Genomic DNA, 20,320 nt, shown 5'->3' on the forward strand with positions numbered 1-20,320 from the left:
ATCATACTGACTAGGGCAAGCAGCAACGGTGGCACAGATTCTTCTTGACATACTTCAGGGAATCCTGTGAAGGGCTTGGCTTCTCCAAACATGTGACGGCGAACAATCTGTGCAGCATGGGCAAGATGGACTGCATCACTATCACTGTCCAGCTCGCAGGCTTTGGCAAGAGCAGCACCGACATCTTCTTCAAATGCCATCAGGATGTCTCTCCCCTTGGTGTGTGCCCGCATGTCAGGAAACTGAGCCAACAGTCTCTGTTTCAGTCGTGTGGAGTGGACTCTCGTGTCGAGCTGGACTCCTAGCTGTTCCATTCTGGACTGATAGAGCTGGACAAGGTCAGCCAATCTGAATACTGGTGCCGTCTCCTCATCTTGTCTGGTTTCTTCAATGTAGAGGACGAGTTCAGCGAAGACAACTGCCGACATTGCTCGCTCTTGTTTTGTGTCCTGTGATCCTGTTGACTGGGCCTTTCTTGTGCGATTGTAAAGTCCTATGAAGCACCGTGGGTGATACTGGGCGTCCAACGCTATCATGTCCCCACCACTGAGACAGCCCAGCAGTTCTGTATCACCAAGAAGGGTTGCACAGGCACGCACCCGTTTGTCCATTTGGAATGTTGCAGCTTTCCGAAGACTGTCAGCCCCAGCAGGTTGTTCACAGAAGAAACAATTTTCTGGGACCTTCTTCTCTGTACTCGATGAGCGTGAATGTAACCTGGTGCGTTTGCATGCAGCTTGTTCCTCATCGCTCTCACATTCTTTCTTGAGTGCTCTCTTTTGTGCTCTCTGCAGTTTGGTGTTGTTGTACTGGAGCCTGCATGTCTGATGATATTTTGCACCGTGTGCAACCATCGCAGCTTCAATGCCATGACCATCATCGAGTCTTTCCAGGTGAAATGATCCTGGAAGCTCTCCAAGTTCACTGAATTTGACCAAGTTCTCTGCGAGTGAACTGTACCCACTCCCAATGTCTTTTCTCTTTGATTGGTCAGGTTTGGTCAGTGTCTCCGTCTTGTCCTCTTGACATATAAGGCATAACTTCCAGTCAGTTGTGGTGAGGTGCTGTGATGTTGATGGTGAAGTTCGCTCAACATCAGCTAGTCTGAAGCTCTTGGACATGGTGGAACTGTCTTCTGAATCTGCAACGATACAATGATATAATGTTAACATTTTGTTATATATATAATAGAGGGGTTTCCTCCGCCATACTAATGGGGGGGGGAGGATAATTCCTCTATATCGTAGAGCATTTAGCTTGGCACACTTAGGGAATTAGTTTTGTGAGATTATGCCGGAATTAAATTTTCACCCATACCGGAGGCAAGAAGAGAAATAAAATCACATGAGATTCTTTAGTTAAAAAATATTCCCAAATTTATTGAATATTTACAAAACATTTGAATTCATAAATTCTTACAATATTTACACAGCCAAGATTTAAATATAAATCAGTCTAAACTCTTATTAGGTTGGACAGTACATTTTCCAGACATACCCCGTTCTGTTAATTACAGCCTTCGTGTTAAATTCAGAACATGTCAAAACTGTCAGTGTGGAATACACACTTCACTCAAAATACTACTTTATATAAAACATTTCTAATTTAAAGCCTTATAGTAAGAATTTCAGATAAACCCCAAAAAAGTAAGACCAGGTTGGCTATTAGACAACCTGCCTCTGTCGTGCCCACCAGTCAAGTGGTTTTAGCCAGCACACATGTGTATCAGGTAAGCTTGTGCTGAGTACATCATACCTGAACAACTCAGTGAGGCAGAACACAGCAGTGCACACCAGGGTGACCCCTTCAGTGCATAAACCAATTAACCTGTCCACTGCAGGGCATATAGAAATGAAGTTATTTTCTGCATATAATAATAATATAAGTTCAGTTCTATATAACAATTTCTGTTATCACCACTACCACTACAACTACCACTACTACAAGCTTTGTCTGGAATTTTGTGGACTAACAGACAAACAGACATACAGACAAGCTGGGATCAAAACATTACCTCCTTCCACCATTGAGTGTAGAGGTAAACATCATGTAAATTATATCATGCCCTAGATTTAATTCATGCTTACCCGTGTATTTGCTTCACTGGTTCACAAGGTCTTTTGCATACATGTAATTCAGACTCTCGTCTTCATTGCTGACCACACAATGTTGTCTAGCTGAGCCCAGATTGTATGTAATTAACTCATTTATGTGGAGTCACAAGGTGATTTAAACACAGCCACACACAAAGAACACAGTTGATGTGGGTCAACACACATGCAGCCTCTCTACTCTTTTATTTGGGTCAGGGCTGTGATTAAAGACATGTAGTGGAGTCATGTTTGTAAACATTGTTAAAGACATGCTACAGTGCATTGTTAAGGAAACAAGACAGATGGAAGCCTATACAAGAAATTTCTGTACTCTAGAAACACAAAAGATGGCTTAAAGGGTCTAGGAAAAGGGGATTATGCATGTTTGGTATTTATTGACAATATGAATGTAATGTTACATAAAATATGCATATGAAAAACACAATTGAATGGGTCACTTTGTTTCCTAATGGGATATGAATTTATATTTTAGACTGCCAGTATATATGAGCTTGTCTGAGTTGTTACTAGTGATTTAGTATAGTTTTTTTAAAATTTATATTTACAGAACTAAGACATTCTTTTCAAAGTATTGTGTTGAATCCAATATTTGCCTAGATAATTTCCAAATAAAATTATATAACAGACTGTGATAGATAATATTAAGTTGAAATTGGTACCATTGGATTCCTTGCCCCCAAAAACATACATTTAGATACCAGAATCAAGTCAATAGCTGCATTACGTCCAGAGATAATAGCAAATGTAGATTTCAAGTGGCGGCCATTTTGAAATCCAATATGGCGGACATAAAGAGAGAATTTCAAGTGGCCCAATATCTGAAAATGTTCGCAACATATTAATGTACATTTGTGCCAAATGTGGTGCTTGTATCACAAAATGCACAATTCTTTTGAATATTTGGGCTAAGCCGCCCCACTATGAGAATTTGTAGTTCTTGTGGGGACTATTTTTTTTTATTAAAAAAATTTTTTTAATTAAAAAACCTCCCGATTAAATTAAAATTAATATTATAAATTAAATTAAATTTATTAAATAAATAAATTAAATAAATAATTTAAATAAATAAAATTAAATAAATAAAATAAAGAAAATAAATAAAAATAAATAAAATAAATAAAAAAATAAAAAAAATAAAATTAATAAATTAAATATTAAACCTCCCGATTAATTTTTTTTTTGTATACTGAATCGAGGCTCGTGAAAGAGCTAACATTTACTTCACAAACAAATCAACCAGACAAACAAAATATATAAAAAGAGGGAGCGGAAGACAAGATGGGGAGAGAAGGGGAAGCACACATACACAACATTTGAGAGCAGGGAGATGTGTGGAAGGGAGAGGGCTTGGGGGGAGGAGGTGTGGGAAGGGGGGGGGGGGGGGGGGGAGAGGTATAAAACACAAGGGGACCGAAATTAGCGGGGGTAGAAAAGATCAAGGTTTGGTTTTTCTACCCACTTTATGGGCCCACTAAAGATCAATGGGCCCTTGTGTATAAAACACAAGGACACCAAGGACTTCCAAGACAGAAGTTAGTATTTCAAAAAAGTGGAATTGGGGTGAAATTAGCGGGGGTAGAAAAGATCAAGGTTTTGGATGGGGGAAGATAAGAGATGGTGGTGAACAGCTGTTTTAAAGACCTGGAGGGTGGAGTGGGATTGAAGAGAGTGAGGGAGTTTGTTCCAGAGCAGGAAAAAAGAGGAATGAAGGAGTGAAGGTGAGCAGAGAGTCTTGATTTTGGCAGTTTAACCATAAGAGGGATGCAGGCAGATCTTGTGCGACCTGTAGGAATATTTGGGGGACAGAGCCCAGAGAGATCTGGGGGAAGGGGGAGGGGGCAAGGCCAGAGAGGAGTTAGTGCATTATGATATGTCATGAGTCACTCATGACGCTCGATTTTTGTGCCAAAAGTGATTTTTTTGCAGTTTTGTCAACTTTGTGGGGTAAATTAACAGAAAAATTAGGGGTTGAATTTGTTCGCTAACTTTTGGGGCATTGGGGGTAGAAAATTAGGGGTTAAATTTTTTCGCGAACCTTTCGGGTATTTTGGGGGGCCTTTTAGGGGGGGGGGGGCCCCCAAAAAATTGCAAAATCTATATCTCGGCTCCTAGACATGCTAGCTTCATGATCTTGGTGTCTAGGATAGGGTTTCTGGGGGCGCCGAGTTCAATTATGATGTTTACAAGATGATCTGAGGTCAAGGTCATTGGCTCAAGGTCACCACAGGGAAATAAATGACCCCAAAATGTAAAATCCTAGTAGGACCTAGTAGGAGCCGAGGTATAGATTGTGCAATTTTTGGGGGTCACCCCCCATAAAAGCCCCCCCAAAATCCCCGAAAAGTTCGCGAAAAAATTCAACCCCTAATTTTCCTTTTAATTTACCCCCTAAATTTGACAAAACTGCAAAAAAATCACTTTTGGCACAAAAATCGAGCGCCAGCCCTTTTTCTTACATATCATAATGCACTATCAGTCTCATCTCAAAACATTGTGGACCACGATCGGTCTCGCGTTATCTCTCATCTGAAGAGGTTTGTTCGAAGATTCTAAATTTATTATTAACACTGAGTGTAATGGCTGCCGACCACATTCGTTCGTGGTAGTCTAATGTTTTGGTGTACTGGTGGTTGTGGCGGTGTAGCGGCTGTGTGTAGTGCTTTTATCGGTGGTTCACATTGTGCTTTTCGTAACAGCAATATGTATCTCGGTTTTGTAACGTCCACCAACACCATTCGGCTTCATAGTTAGTTCTATCTTTTATATTTTAACTAGCGGAGTCTTTAGGATATTTCATGTTGTTCGACACAGGACTGGAGCCTGGAAAGTGGAAGCGCAGAGGAAGAGCGCTGAGCGCATGAAACGGTGTGAAGAGGTTAAACACTGAACTCTGAAAAAGGTTAACTGAGGATCCAAAGTTGGTATATAATTTCATTTGTTTCTTTGATACATAATATTAATACATTCGCTGCTTAAGCTGTAAGTGTAAGAAATCGATTTGATGTGCAATTTCCGCTTTGTGAGGTAAATGCTTTGCAAACGGTTTGTATTTCGCCATTGCGGATTTCTCGTGCAGAATGACAAACTGCTGTATGAATGTTCGTATCGAAGCCGAATGTGCGATCTGCAATAATGGAGATTTGTTCGTAATTCGCTGTTTGTTTCTCATGTTGTAGTTTCACGGAGGCAACGAATAAAACGCCTGTGCGAGACCCAAGGTTTCCTGTCATCCTATTTCCTTGGTCTTCTTCTTCTTCACAATTCCCAGCCTTAGCGGCTCCTCTTCTTCATAAGCCGAACCCCAGCGGTTACACTCAGTGTGACGGTCGGTAGGTCACACAGACATTGTTATGGAACTGGACACGGGCGCGTCATGCTCCACTATTTCAGAAACTGTATGTTATGATAAGTTGTCTGAATTTTCATTGTACAACAACATAACTTTGCGTCGTTGTACATGGGAATTGGTTCTTTTTGTTAGATGTACCAAGTTACCAGTTATGGTATCGGGATAACCAGGCCTCCTGTGAGGGTCACACTGGAAGCCGATTGTTCTTGTAACACATTTTCTGGAGACGATTCAGACAAAACTGTTCTCGCTTTCTCTACGAAACGTTAACTCGTTGTAGATACCAATTTAACTTGGTGCATCATGAATTTTGTTTTTGCAATTTTGACTTAAACTGGCTGCCATTGCCTATTACGTCATAAGCTTTAAACATCTTCTCCATAACCGCTGAACAGATAAAGGCGAAATTTCAAAAATATGATCACCTCGGTATGTGGATGAAAGTTTGCGAAAAAAATGTCATGGGTCATGTGATTTGGTGGCCATATTGGGTTAAAAATTAAAATTAAAAAAACTACTTATGCGAAACTGCTTATCAGATCGATACAAAACTTGAAATATGTGAACATACTATGGGCTGTCTTTCCCTCACGGTCCCCCTGTACTGTCTTTCCCTCACGGTCCCCCTGTGCTGTCTTTCCCTCGCGGTCCCCCTGTGCTGTCTTTCCCTCACGGTCCCCCTGTGCTGTCTTTCCCTCGCGGTCCCCCTGTGCTGTCTTTCCCTCGCGGTCCCCCTGTGCTGTCTTTCCCTCGCGGTTGTTAGCTCTTTCAAGAGCCTCGATTCAGTATATATATAAAAAAAAAAAAAAAAATACTTGTGGGGGAAAAATATTTGCAAACTATTATGTCATCAGTCATATGGTTTGACCACCATCTTGAAATTAAGCAAAAAATTAAACAAGAAATATGTTGTGCATAGCACGATACTTGCGAAATCCCGAAGCCTAAAATAAGTTGTTGGCCTATGATGACCTGAAAAAGAATTGGTGGTTGGATTGAGTGACCTGGTATGCAAATCCTCTTAAAATTTCAAGTCTATCCGATGAAAATTTAGCATTATGGAAACTTGGCCTATGTTGACCTCAAAAATATTTGGTGGTTGAATTCAGTGACCTGGTATGCAAAATCCTCTTAAAATGTCAAGTCGATCCGATGAAAATTGACGATTTTAGAAATTTGGCCTCTGGTCGCTTTTGGCCTATGTTGACCTCAAAAAATACTTGGTTGAATTCAGTGACCAGATATGCAAATCCTCTTAAAATTTTAAGTCAATCGGATGAAAATTGAGGATTTTAGAAATCTGGCTTATGTTGACCTTTTGGCCAATGTTGACCTTTTGGCCAATGTTTACCTCAAAAATAGTTGGTGGTTGAATTCATTGACCTGGAATGCAAATCTTTTTTAAATTTTAAGTCAATCGCATGAAAATTAAGGATTTTATAAATCTGGCAGATGTTGATCTTTTGGTCTATGTAGACCTCAAAACAAGTTGGGGTTTGAATTCAGTGACCAGATATGCAAATACTCTTAAAATTTCAAGTTAATTGGATGAAAATTGAAGATTTTAGAAATTTAACAAAGTTGGTGACCTTTTGCCGATGTTGACCTGTTGACCTTTTGACCCCAAAACAATAGGCGTCTTGCTTATGACCAATTCTTCCATTTCGTGAAGTTTGGCGATGATCGGTTGAAAATTGTGACCTGTAGGCGACTGACATACAGAGAGACAAACGGACAGACAGAATAATGCACAAGACCAACCAATATACTTGAAACAACAACAACAACATGCATTTTAAAGGCCATTTTCCCTGCTAGAGCGGGGGTTAGCCTTGCGGTCCCCATGACGATCTTCTCCATTTTGCCCTATTTTCTGCATCTCTCCTTGTTAACCCCCTTGCGCGCATTTCTTCTTCCACCATCTTTAGCCAAGTCTTTCTCGGTCTTCCCCGTCTTCTACTTCCTTCTACATTCATTTCCATCACTCTTCTCAACCAGTCACTTTCATCCTTCCTCAACACATGACCAAACCATCTCAACCTGTTCCTCTTCACAGCATCAATCACAGGCTCTATTCCCATCATCTTTCGCAATTCATCATTTGTCTTCCTCTCTCTCAACGATACTCCGCACATCCGTCTAACCATTCGCATTTCCACCCTTTCCAACCTTCGTTGCTGCTCTACGTTCATTACCCATGTCTCGCTCCCATAAATCATAACACTTCTCACACATGCAGCATACACCTTTCCCTTCAGCTTCAACGACACTCCCCTCATCATCAGCACGCCACTCAATTCCCGAAACTTCTTCCATGCACATCTCACTCGAGCAACCGTTGCCGAGTCTGATCCACCTTCTCCATTCAGCATGTCTCCGAGGTAGCAAAATGTTTTCACACCTTCCAGCTTCACGCCGTCTCCAAGATCCAACTCAACATTTCCGCCATCTGCAGTTCCCTCTGTGCACACCTTACATTTGAATGTAGCTGCCACACTGGTTAATGACCCTCTCAGACCACTACATTTTTGATGAACCCACTCAGCGCACATTGTACACTGAATGGAGTTCACTCCGACACCCTTCCTACACACAGCACAGGGCCACTTCCCAGTTCTTTCCACCTCACCACATGCTTTACCACTTGCCATCACCTTCGTCTTTCCGATATTCACCTTCAGACCTTTTGTCTCCATACATTCCTTCCACGTGTTCATCTTTTCCTTCAGTCCATCCATACTTTCCGCAATCAACACCAGATCATCTGCATACAACAACTCCCACGGTAAACCCTCCTTTACGTTCTGAGCCAGCACCTCCATCACAGCTACAAATAGTAGTGGACTTAGTACCGACCCCTGATGCACTCCCACCTTCACCTCAAACTCACCACTGTTCCCGTCCTTCGTCCTTACAGCTGTGCGTGCTCTTTTGTACATTGCCAATTGCCAAAACCATTGCCAAAACCAATATACTTGAAAGATCTTCGATTTTCGGAAGTCATAATATTTTCCAGAGTACCTCTTAATGGATCAATGCAAAATGTCATACATATGATTAACTACTGATGTGGCAAATATATTTGTGAACTATGACGGCATCAGCCACGTAATATGCGGCCATCTTGGAGTTAAGGAAAACATTTAATCATTTTTTTCTCCAAAACTGCAGAATGTTTCAATGCGAAATTTCATATGGATGATCAACTCCGCATGAGGAAAAATATTTCTTTAATAAATGTATTATCATAAATATATGTGATGCAATGAGAAGTCCTTTGACAGGAATGCTGGTATAATCGACTGGAATACTCGGTATATGTCCTTCTCCAGGATACAATTGGGATCATCTGGATTCTGGTCAGGTATTCCAGATACACTGAGCCAACAAAGCTAAAGACTGCAAATCGGTTTTGCAATTTATAAAATTGACGAGTCTCGTTGCTCTGAAGACGCCATTTAAACCAAAAGGAAAAGAAGAAGCTGTAGGAGCTGGGCTCCAACGTAAAGCGGAAGAATGGACGCGACAAAAAGCTGGAATTCGTCCGAGTTTCTTTATTGTGTCAAATCAACTCGGGTACTCTGAAAAGCCCGTTTATCGGGCAGCAATATACATACACATTATCCCGGAGCGTTTGCCCGGGAAAGGCGAGACCGGGCGAGACCGGGCGTCCTGGGCGAAACCTGGAAAGGCGAGTCTGGACATGCCCGGGCGTCCTGGACGAGGCCTGGCAAGTCGAGAGCGGGCATGCCTGGGCGTGCCCGGGCGTCCTGGGCGAGCCCGGCATGGTGATCGCTCCGCGTCCTCGGTAGGTGCAAGGCGATTGTGTATACCCAGCAGTAGCCCCTACAAAGCCTTCATTTTCGCTTTTATTTTCGCACTGCAATGTGGCGGCGACACACAAATTGCTGACGTCACAAACAATCTTCTTACAAACTGGAAGAAGAATGATGTGCGTAAAAAAGAAGTATTCAATAACGTTGAAGAAATTCCGGGTGATCTTGTAAATCTCGGACTGTAACTGTGACGAAGGTTCACGTGATCGGGTTGGATCTCATCTGAAGAGATTTGTTCGGAGATTCTCATTTTATTATTAATACTGAGAAAGATCTGTAAAACGTTTATTTAAAGACAAAAATAATTTTCTGTTTGTTGATGATGGGAATGAAGATAAGTTAAACGAGTTTTTATTAAACGTATGTTGAAGTGTTTCATTGTTCATTTAATGAGGTGTTTTTCACTTGTTTTGTTTTATTCACTGCATTGTTTTATATGACTATATGATAGCCTGGTGTTGACTTAGCAGTTAGGGTGCCGGCTTGGGATCCTTGGATCCTGGGTTCGAATCCCGGTCGATCGCTGAATTAACGCCAGGGGGGTTGACTCAGCCTGTCATCCTTCCGAGGTCGGCAAATTGAGTACCAGCTTGCTGGGATGAATGATCACGGTGAGTACCCTGATTTAGAATAGGTACACCGGCTCCCTGCGCATCGTAAGAGCGTGACCAAAGGTTGGCGTCAGGAAGGGCATCCAGCCTAAAAACATTGCCTCAAACAGGGAACCATGATTGTCATGGGGCCCGCAAGGCTAACCCCCTCTCTAGCGGGGAAAATGGCCTTAAAACGATCATTCATTTTCATTCATTCATTCATTATTGTTTTTCATGACGTCATCACTAAACTTCATACAGCGATGGTTAAACCGCATTCTTCCTTTTAACTACAAACCACGCAGAAAGTTTTCATAATTAACTTGTATATCCAAGGTGACCTCTAAATGAGGAGGTCTTATAAAGGTTGTAGATGGATGGATGGATGAGGGATCTATGTAGCGTTGGTACGGAAAAAAACGTCGGTCCCATCTGCTGCATCCAAAACTAAAGTTGGAGAATCTTCTCTAAAACGTCGTTAAGACCAGAGATTCTCAACCAGTGGGTCGCGATCATCAGTGGTCCGGAAGGCGCAACCTTGTGGTCCGCGGACATCATACCCAGCAGAGAAGGCAGGTTATTAGTTTACCTCACGAGTGTCGTAGAATTTACCTTACGAAAAAAAGTTATATTGATGTTGTTGTATTAATTTGTGATTGGAATGATGTTGTTTAACATGAAAATATGGAGAGATTGAGTTTAAAGGTGAATTAGGAAATCATGTGAGGGTTTCCATCCATAACATTCGTGGATTCTGTATTTGCAGTTTCGCTGTTGATCGTATTTGGTTGATCGAAGGTTTTTCCGGAATGGAGAACGTCTCGGACATCTCGTGTTCACACGAAAAGGCAAGCTGCTGTATTTTACTTTTACTGTGTTTTATTTTGACAAACATGGACCGTTAACTGAAAAGAAAAACCGACGATGGTGGCGAAACTTCAGGAGTTGCTAAAAGGAGGTGAAACTCATCGTCAGAAAATCCGACCCTGAATATATTAAGTTTGGATTGACAGTGACATGGGATTCAGTCAGAGTGGTCAATCAAGCTCCTGTTAACTTGCACCACCACATACCTGTGTGAGTCAGGGTTTTCACTTGTAATTGGCACAAAATCAAAGACAAGGAATATACTGAAAGCAACTTTGAATGGTACTCTGTGAGTCGGACTCTCACCCATCCCACCTCAGATTGATCTGATTGGTTCTGATTGGAAGTATCCCACTGATGTAAGCAGCACTCTATATTTAAGGCTCAAATGTCTTAAATAAGGAACCAAATAAAGTTATCATTAAAATTACTAGCAGAGTACCCGCCCTACGGGTGACCCTACGGGCAATCTTGTTCCAAGCGTGCAACACATTTTTCTGACATCGGACATTTCTGCTGACAACTGCTTTGATTTGAATTTCTTGCTGATTTCCTTTGGTAATATTGCTCTTGCTGATTTCTGTTCAACTTATGTGTCCTTGGTTTTTGAGGCATCTCAATTTTCCAGAAAAAAGCAAACAGCAAACGTCACCCTCACTAACAATACCCACAACCAACCCACACCCCCTTTTTCCCCTTGCCTCCACCATCCCCTCACAATCCCCCATCAAGCATCACCCGAGCTAACAATACCTATGACAACCCCACAAGCCTCCGCCCACTCTACTCCACCTCACAATCCCCCTTCAAGTGTCACCCTAGCTAACAATACTTATGACCACCTTACACCCCCCTCCCCACCCTCACAATTCCCTATCAACCGTCACCCGAGCTAACAATACCCACGACCACCCCACACCCCTTAACCCACTCCACCATCTCCCCACAATGCCCCCCTCAACCATCACCCTAGCTAACAATATACCCATGACCACCTTACCCCCTCCCCATCCCTTCACATTTCCCCATCAACCATCACCCTAGCTAACAATACCCATGACCGACCCACACCTCTCAACCCACTCCACCATCCCCTCACAATCCCCTATCAACCGTCACGTCACCTTAACTTGAAATGACCTTCAAACTAGGATAGCATCCAGGTGCTACTCAGGTCTTTGAAGACAGCGTTGAATTAGAGTGGCCGAGAAATTTTGGTCACAATGACATTGAATTAGAGTGGCCGATCCAGCTTATGCCCTTATTATGGGCACCTCGGGATGACGTACTGGCAAATCATTTATTTGTGACCATGCTTCACATCTCAAAGGTGAGTGTGGCTGTCTCTTACATATACTGTCAGTCCAAATGTGATGATCAAGTTGTATAGGTTTACAGGTGAGCTGGATACGTGAACAAATTGTACAAGATGATGACTCACCAAACATTCCAAACTAAGAAAAGAAAATGACATGTATAACTTTTCCGTGATTAACATATACATTGTATCCTTGGCAGGTAATCGGTGAAATGGAGAACTTCTTGGAATGGCTCAAGTCCCAAGGCCTGAGAGCAGAAACAGCCCAAGCAGTGATGGATAAACTTGGAATTGAGAACCAGAAGGTTATTCGAGCTTGTACTGAGTCGGATCCATTACGGACCGAGCTCCTCTCTCTCTCCAAAGAGAAATTACAATTTGCGATGTATGCTGACTTCTGTACATTCATGAATTCTTTTTCGAAGAGGCAAGATGTCCAGATTGCAGGTTCTTCCCTTTTGGGAAGTGTTTTCGTCACCTTAGAGAATGTAATTCGGGAACTTTCCAGTTTCTGTGAAAAGATTTTCGGATCCCAAAATGTGCACCGGGACAACGTTTCTGGTTTCTGTGGAATCGGGCTCCGTGATTTCCGCATTCTCCAATTTCAGGATGATGGATTAACACCCAAGTCTGGTACGTGACGTATTTTTTAAATACAACTTCGCATGTCAAGAAGTAATCTTTATGATTTGTGATTTATTTTTTTCTTTTAACCTCTGCCGCAAAAAGGTGGGTGGAGGTTTTTTTTCCACCTCTATCTGTTTGTCTGTGAGCAGAATATCTCAAAACATTATGGATGGATTCTGACGAATCTTGGTGGACAAGTTGCGTGTGTGACGAGGACGTATCGCTTAGATTTTGGGGAAGACCCGGATGCGGATCCAATAATTAGCCCTTCTGTCGCACAGCAGGAGCCACTCGGCAGGCTCCACTCTTTGAATAACTTTCTCCATCCCACTCACATCACCAGCCCTCTCTCCACCGCAGCTCTTTTCTTTCCTTCCCTTCGTCACCAAGGTCCTAGTTTCGGGACCGCCACCGGCGGGTCTAAGCCATGAGTCCAAGTGAGATGGTGTGACATTATGTGCCAGCTTATTTGATGCCCATCTTGTGTGTGTACGTCAGGTTGTATCCATGTCCTTGCTCATTAATGAGGTTTGTCTGTCTGTGTCTGTCCCCGAACTTTTTTTGTACCGTTTGAGCTTTGTCATCAAGTTTTCAACATAACTTTATTTTGGAGAATATGGAGAAGACAAAGTAATAATTTGGTGGACAGGTCAAAGGTCAGTGTCGCATAAAATCTTCAATTTTCATCCAATTTACCTGAAATCTTAAGAATTTGCATACTGGGTCACTGCAGTGGTTCACCAATCAAAATTATTGTTTTTGTAAGAACAAACGGTCATGATTGTATAAAATCATCAATGTTTATACGATTGAATTGAAATTTGAGCAGGGTTTGCATATCGGCTTGCTGAAGCCTGTTGCTTTTGTGGTCAAAAGGTAAAGGTCGTCTAAAATTGTCAATTTTTTTGTTAGATATCTACCATGTGAAGCACAATGTGTGTTTGTTTATTTGTGCGTTTGTGTATTTGTGTGTTTGTCCCCCTTCATAAGGGTGGGTTTTAAAGGCTTTGAATAGCGCTTTCGCTGGGAGTGGGGTTTTATGTGAGGTTTTAATGGGCAATCTTTGAACACGACTGTTTGTCCACCGGTTAAAAGATCTAAAAGACTCCAAGGACCGAGAAGACACAAAATACCCAGAGGATCCAAAAGATCCAAATGACCCTGGACCAAGTGGACCAAAAAGACTCTGAAGACCCAATAGTTCCTGAAGACCCTCAAAAACCCACAAGACCCCGAAGACCCAAAATTCCCTAAATATGCTGAAGACCCAAAATAATGAAAATATCCCAATGGCCAATACCCTTAAAAACCCAAAAGACACTGAAGACCCAAAATACCCCAAAGACCCCAAATACCCAAAGTATCCCAAAGACCCTGAATACCCATAAAACTCTGAAGACTGAAAAGACCCCGAAGACCCAAAATTCCCCCAAACACCCTAAAAGACTTCAAAAACCCAAACAATTAAAAGGCTCTTAAATACCCTGAGGATTCAGTGGACCCCAAATACCCAAATTATCCCAAAGACCCTTAAATACCCCAAACACCCTTAAATACCCAGAGGACTGAAAAGACCCATGGACCTCAAAGATCCAGAAGACCCAAAAGACTCAAATGACCTAGAGGACTCAAAAGACCTCGGAGGACTCTGAAGATCCAAAAGAAGAGTAATGATGTCTCTTACATTGGAATTGTAGATGGTGGCTTACAAACCCAGCCTCAAGGTCGGTGTATAGAGGCGTTTATTTCAAAATCGCAATATATATTGTTACAGATACGACTTTGATGGTATGGTGGGCCGAGCGGGATGGCCGCCGTATCCGTACAAGTTACCCGATTGTGCCCGAATGTTAACTAATCGCGCTACGCTGGCTCAATAGGAAAGAGAAGACACCCGGCTGGATTACAATCACACAATACGACACCAAGGGTTCAGTTCTCAAGTATATTCGTACGGAAAAAGGTTAGATTACAACTACAAGAGGGACAGCATAGGAAGACAGGCACTTAGACACACTCTTATATTAACCCTAGACAGACCACAGATAAACGGGACAACGCTGACTCACACGGGATTTGATGGCAAGGAAAGCGGCAGTCGATGGCTCAGGTGCACCTGGCTCAGGGACAGAATCACGTACGGTGGTGTCCAGCAGATGCGGGGAGGTCGCTCAGCGCTCGTGGGTCGCGACTTTGGTGGAGATGCCGGGGAGGTCGCTCAGCGCTCGGGAGGGTCGCGACTTTGGTGGAGATGCCGGGGAGGTCGCTCAGCGCTCGGGAGGGTGGCGTCTTGTCCTTCCAAGCTCGGGGCGCATCTGACGTCACGTCCGGCGCGGGGCCGCGTATATCCGGCGGGGAGTCACGCCCTCGCTCGTTAGCTCCGCCCCATATGGCATCGGCCCATGGCTTCTCATTGGGTGCGGGGGTTACCGGCTCCGCCCTTGACGAGGGGCCGACAGGGAGCCCCCTTCTGGGTAACCCCGTCGAGCACATGTTCAATGGCGGCCAACCGAGCCGGAGTGAGGACGCAAAGCCGCTGTTGTTGTGGTTGTTGTTGGAGCTTGAGATGATGGGAAGAGATGCGGGGAGGTATGGGAAGGTCCTAAACTCCTACTGGTGCCATATCATCACATTCTGGTGCAACGAAGAGTCATAATTAATGGAAACAAGTCCTTAACTGACATAGATTAAGAATAACTAGCAAGATGTCCTATAATTGTCTACGTGTGGTGCGGGGGACCTGGGCACGACATTTAATGGGGGAATGAAGGGGAAGATCGGCTCTAATGGGTGTTGTTTACAGACAATGGGACTAGGGAATGGGGTAAGGGGAGAGTTGGGGAGTATCGGAGAAGATAGGGGAATATTTACAAGCGGATATGGAGGTCAAATTCCATATTCGCAACATTGCACCCTTCTCTACCCTCGGGGCGTCCCGACCCGATAAATTTTTACCTACTTTAGTGTGGCACGCAATGTAGTTCCCTCTACTATTAACTCTACCCTGAGTGCGACAGTTTTATAGATATTCACAAATGAGTAAATATGTCCCCCTGCGACGTTGCACCCTTCTCCTCTCAGAAACACACCCACAGGATAACCGAATCCGGAAAGAATCCTCAAACTAAACATACAGCCGGTAGGGAACATTATTTACAAGACTACGCTGATATTTACACTACGATCCAGGACCTGTCTTTGGAGGAACACATGCAGATGTTATGCATAGAGAGAGCGCGCTTGCCAACATCGATACACCAACCCACGAGTGCTCTGTGGCCGACGGCCTTTAATAACGTGCAGAGCACCCTTTCCCGAGCATCAACAGCACCACCCCACCACCAATCGGTGCAGTCACCATTGTTCATTGGAATAAAAATAACTTCAACAACCCCTAACCCTGCAGGTGTCTCTTGCTCTTCTTGTGGTGCACTTGGTGGTAACTAAAAGTGGTTCACCTGTATGGCATAGGTGCCACGCTGACCCATAGGTCCATCCCCGGGTGGTGCTTGGCCGCAAACGAACTGCGGTCCATTGTGGGTGGCCACAAACATTGCGGTCCATATGGTGTACCGATCCAGGCAGCGAACAGCGAAAGTGCAGGCCCACAACTGCGTAGCCAGCACCTCTCTCTCCTCTCTCTCTACCCCAAAGCCAGATCCTCGGAGGTGGGAGACAAAAGAAGAAACAAGTGAGTAAGGTGGTAAGGGCGCAAAAGTGCACGCAATATAAGGTAATGCACACTGGGGGCACATGGGAACCAGGTGAGACAGGTACGTTCCTATCGTACGCCCCCCCCCCCACCAGGTAACCTACATGGCCCCTCCCTTACCCCTTACTGTATCCACACAACACAACACTACCCATAAACATCTACTTTACAAATCAACAAACATCCCTACTGTCTTCCCCGTTCCTCCCATATACCAAATTCGTCTTCTCTCCCTCCTAACCAATCAAATTTGCCATTTTCAACTCTCATCAAAATTTGCCATCTCCAACTCAACATCAAAATTTGCCATCACCAATTCATCATCAGTCCCTCCTAGGGAGGGAGAGATGGAATCACCCCAATGTCTCATCCACGTCGTGATGCGTCTCACAAATCCAACAGCAATTCTCATTTCCTGCACAAAACAAAGAAAACACAGGTGTGGAGTCATCATCATCACCACAGGTAAGTGGCTGCGTATGGTGCGACAGGTTCATCAATCCTAACTATTTCCTAAATGACTTTAACAACTTTACACTACCCGGGGTCTTTCTCCGGCCAAACCATTGGCCCTCTTACGCTATGGGTTCTAAAAACCAATTCCCATTGGCCAAACTGTGGTGCTCTTCAATTTGGGGTCTCACTCCCCCGATTCATCTCCCGGTGCCCTCGTACAATTTCTGGGCTGCGGCGTGTACCTCTCCCAGTGGGTCTACCCACCTGCACACCTCCACCACTGCAGTTGCCTCCGAGCTTACCTGCTCCTCACCCTAACCTAACTACCTGGGGAAGGCCCTCTGGCTCTCTCCCCACTCCGTGCCCTCTCTGGCACTGGGCTGCCCGATCCACACCCGGGATCCTCAGGCACCCACTCACAACTACCGGCTCCCAGAGCCCACCTGCGGCCTCACCTGGCCGACATCCTCACAGTGGTGGAGTGCCCAACCAACTACACACACTAACAGGCTACACGCCCAGCCATTTCCACAACACTAATGCACCCATTCACAACACCATTCTGCAACCGCACCACAAGTGCCAATATCCAACCACAATTTACCTGTACCCTCTACCTAACACTTACACTACCCGCCCCGGGTATCCGTGATGGGGGTCCACTCTTCCCCCATTCACACCTTCGCACCATGCACACCACTCCGTACCACTTACTCCAACTTTCTCCACACACCTGTACTTGCACACCTGTGCTCTCACACCTGGTGCCACCGGCACCCTTCTCTCCCCAAGCGCATTCGCGCTGATCCACAACACTCACTACTCATACACTGCTCCACACACCTGTCCAGTTGCACACCTGTGCAATCACACCTGTTCAATTCTCACACACACAGCATCATCTCAGCTAACTACTCCCTTCTGAAACTTGCGCTTCCCAGTCGTCCCTTTAAACTATTGCGCTCCCTCGTCATTATCATCCACCCTAATCTACCTGCGTCCCCACTACAGGTATCAGTCACTAACTAAACCTTAACGTTACCTACTGTCATCTTCGCTAGATCCCTACACACCATATCCTAACCCACCCGGGCTAGTTTTCACTGCCATACACCCCATAAACTATTGCTCCTTTGCCCCCCCATGGGAAGGATGGTGGATTTGCCATCCCACCACATCGGGGGTCTCTCACTATCAATTTTGCACGTCAAATTTCAACAAATTAAAAATTTGCCAATCACTGCCCATCATCTGCCAATCACTACTGCCAATCCCTTGCCAATCATCAAATTTTGTTTTTCTCTAATTTTGGGTCCAAAACACTAACCTCATCACCCAGTCTACTCACTACTGCCTCTCGGTGCGCCAATTCCTGTCCAAAGCCTGGCTTCGTAAAGCCAAGCAATGGATGCTGGTTGTTTTGTGCCAGCGGCTGGATGCGTCCGGCACTCGGTGCAGGGACGGGGGCTTACCCGTGCCGAGATCCCACGCACCACCTCGGCGTGGAGCCATCCAATGCCCCGATCTCGACCTGCCGGCACGTCTCACCAAAAAGTGGTCGCCATGACGACCCTTTCTATCGGGCTGCCAGCTCCGCCTAGTGGAGCCTGGACGCGGCCGTTCAAAGCGAGGCCCGGCACGCACCGAGGGCCCGATTCGGCTATAAGTCGTTCTAAACTCTACCCCGTCTAACGTCGATGCTTCACCTGCATGCTTACATCCCGCAGCCCGTTCCTTGCTCACACATCCAGCTGTGCCCATGCTCCTCGTACCCTTCCTTACACACCCAGGTACCCTCATTCCACTCACAGCCTTGGTCACACACCTGACCACCGAACACTTTGGCACACATTCGTCGCTCGCACACCTCACCAATACACCGCTTCGCACCCCCTCCTCGGTCACCTCCTCTGTGACAATCACAGGTGTGCCCTCATTCGCACACCCAACCACGTGCCTCACCACCAACTCCAGCGTGCATTCCCACTCACGCTCTACCATTCCAGGTGTGCATCCTTCCATCCCAGGTGTACATCCTCGCTCACCTGTCACAACTAACTCACGCTCCATGTCACTCTCACTACTTTCACCTCCATTCCTGACAGCGCACTCACCCTTACTCTTGACAGCACACTCTTTCCCCATGCACCTGTCCGTCACACACCTTTCTCGCGCACACTCTCCCGTTACACCCTCTGTAACACTCACCACAGGTGGACACTCTTCCTTACTTCTGACAGCGCACTCTTTCCTCATGCACCTGTCTGTCACACACCTTTCTCGCGCACACTCCTGCGCACACTCTCCCGTCACACCCTCTGTAACACTCACCACACCACGCTTCCATGTGCTCCCTCGCACACGCGCTACGACCGACTCACTCTCGCCAGCACACTCACTCCTTGGCACGCACTTTTTCCTCACACACCCCAGAGTCGGACTTTCTTGCACACCTCCATTTTCGCACACCAGACCTGTCGCACACTTCACCAACGGCCTCTCACGAACACCCGGGTCTATCTCGACCCCCAAGCTTATTAAATCCCCTGGCGCATCATACGCACGACCATATTGGTCACCACTTACACCAGGTCTTCTTCCTCTTCGCTTCTCCTCCATCACCTGCGAATCCCTCATCCGGTTAATGAGCACATCATCACGATCCAAACACAGACTTTGGACCAATTCTTTTATCTCCTCTTTTATCTCTTTGTTATCCCCTCTCCGTCGCTTCTTAATTTCGCTCACCCCTTCTTCCACTTCTTCTAATTTGTGCCTCACCTCTTTTATTCCCCGGTACGTCTCCTCAAGCTCATCCTCTAAGGCTACCTTGACCGTTTCCATGTGCGTCCTCACCTGCCGGTCCTTCGTCTCCATTACCTCTATCACCTCGTCCAACCTCGTTGTCAGTCCCTCACGTACCATCTGACATTCCCTCTTCGTCGCTACCAAGTCATCTTTTAGTTCTTTCTGTGTCGCCTTTAAACCTCCTAATACCGCAGTGTTCCTTTGAACCTGCTCCGTTAGTCCTTTTTGTCCCTCCGTCAGCTGTTCCACCTCCTGCGTCAGGACCTCTATGCCCCCTTGTAACTTTACAGTCCCCTTTCTCACCTCCTTCTCCATGTGCTCCTCACAGTGCCTCACCTCCTCGCGCACTCCTCCGACCTCCTCACTCACTCCTCTTCTGATCTCCTCTCCCATCACTTGCATCTCCTGCCCAGATGCCACCCTCATCTGCTCCATTTCCTCCCTGTGAGCATCCAGTTTGGTTTCTACCCCCATTCTGACCCCCTCTATCTGCTGCTCCATTTGTTTAACTTCCCTTTCCGCTTGGTCCCTCATGTCCCTCAATTTGCCTTCCATACTGTTTTCTAACCCCTCTAACCCATTTTTCACTCCCTCTATTTGATTCTCTTGAGCGGCCATTCTGTTTTCTACCCCCTCTAAC

The 20,320-nt window shown here is 45.1% G+C and overlaps 1 protein-coding gene across 5 annotated transcripts in view; it reads left to right on the forward strand.

Moving 5' to 3' along the window:
• Positions 1-4,914: 4,914 nt before the first annotated feature.
• LOC137412482 (uncharacterized) overlaps positions 4,915-20,320 on the forward strand; it is a 34,508-nt gene continuing 19,102 nt past the window's right edge. The window contains exons 1-4 of one of the 5 annotated variants that reach the window (XM_078770944.1): positions 4,915-5,035; positions 5,291-5,443; positions 10,659-10,740; positions 12,278-12,710. In XM_078770944.1, coding sequence (XP_078627070.1) covers positions 10,702-10,740; positions 12,278-12,710 — 472 coding nt within the window. In that variant the 5' untranslated portion in view covers positions 4,915-5,035; positions 5,291-5,443; positions 10,659-10,701. Of the gene's footprint in view, positions 5,036-5,290; positions 5,510-10,658; positions 10,741-12,277; positions 12,711-20,320 lie in introns of all 5 variants that reach the window. The other 4 variants (XM_078770949.1, XM_078770954.1, XM_078770959.1 and 1 more) reach the window with 4 other exon arrangements.

The sequence above is a fragment of the Myxine glutinosa genome, chromosome 1, assembly GCF_964187855.1.
Source record: "Myxine glutinosa chromosome 1, kmMyxGlut1.1, whole genome shotgun sequence".
NCBI lineage: Eukaryota > Metazoa > Chordata > Myxini > Myxiniformes > Myxinidae > Myxine > Myxine glutinosa.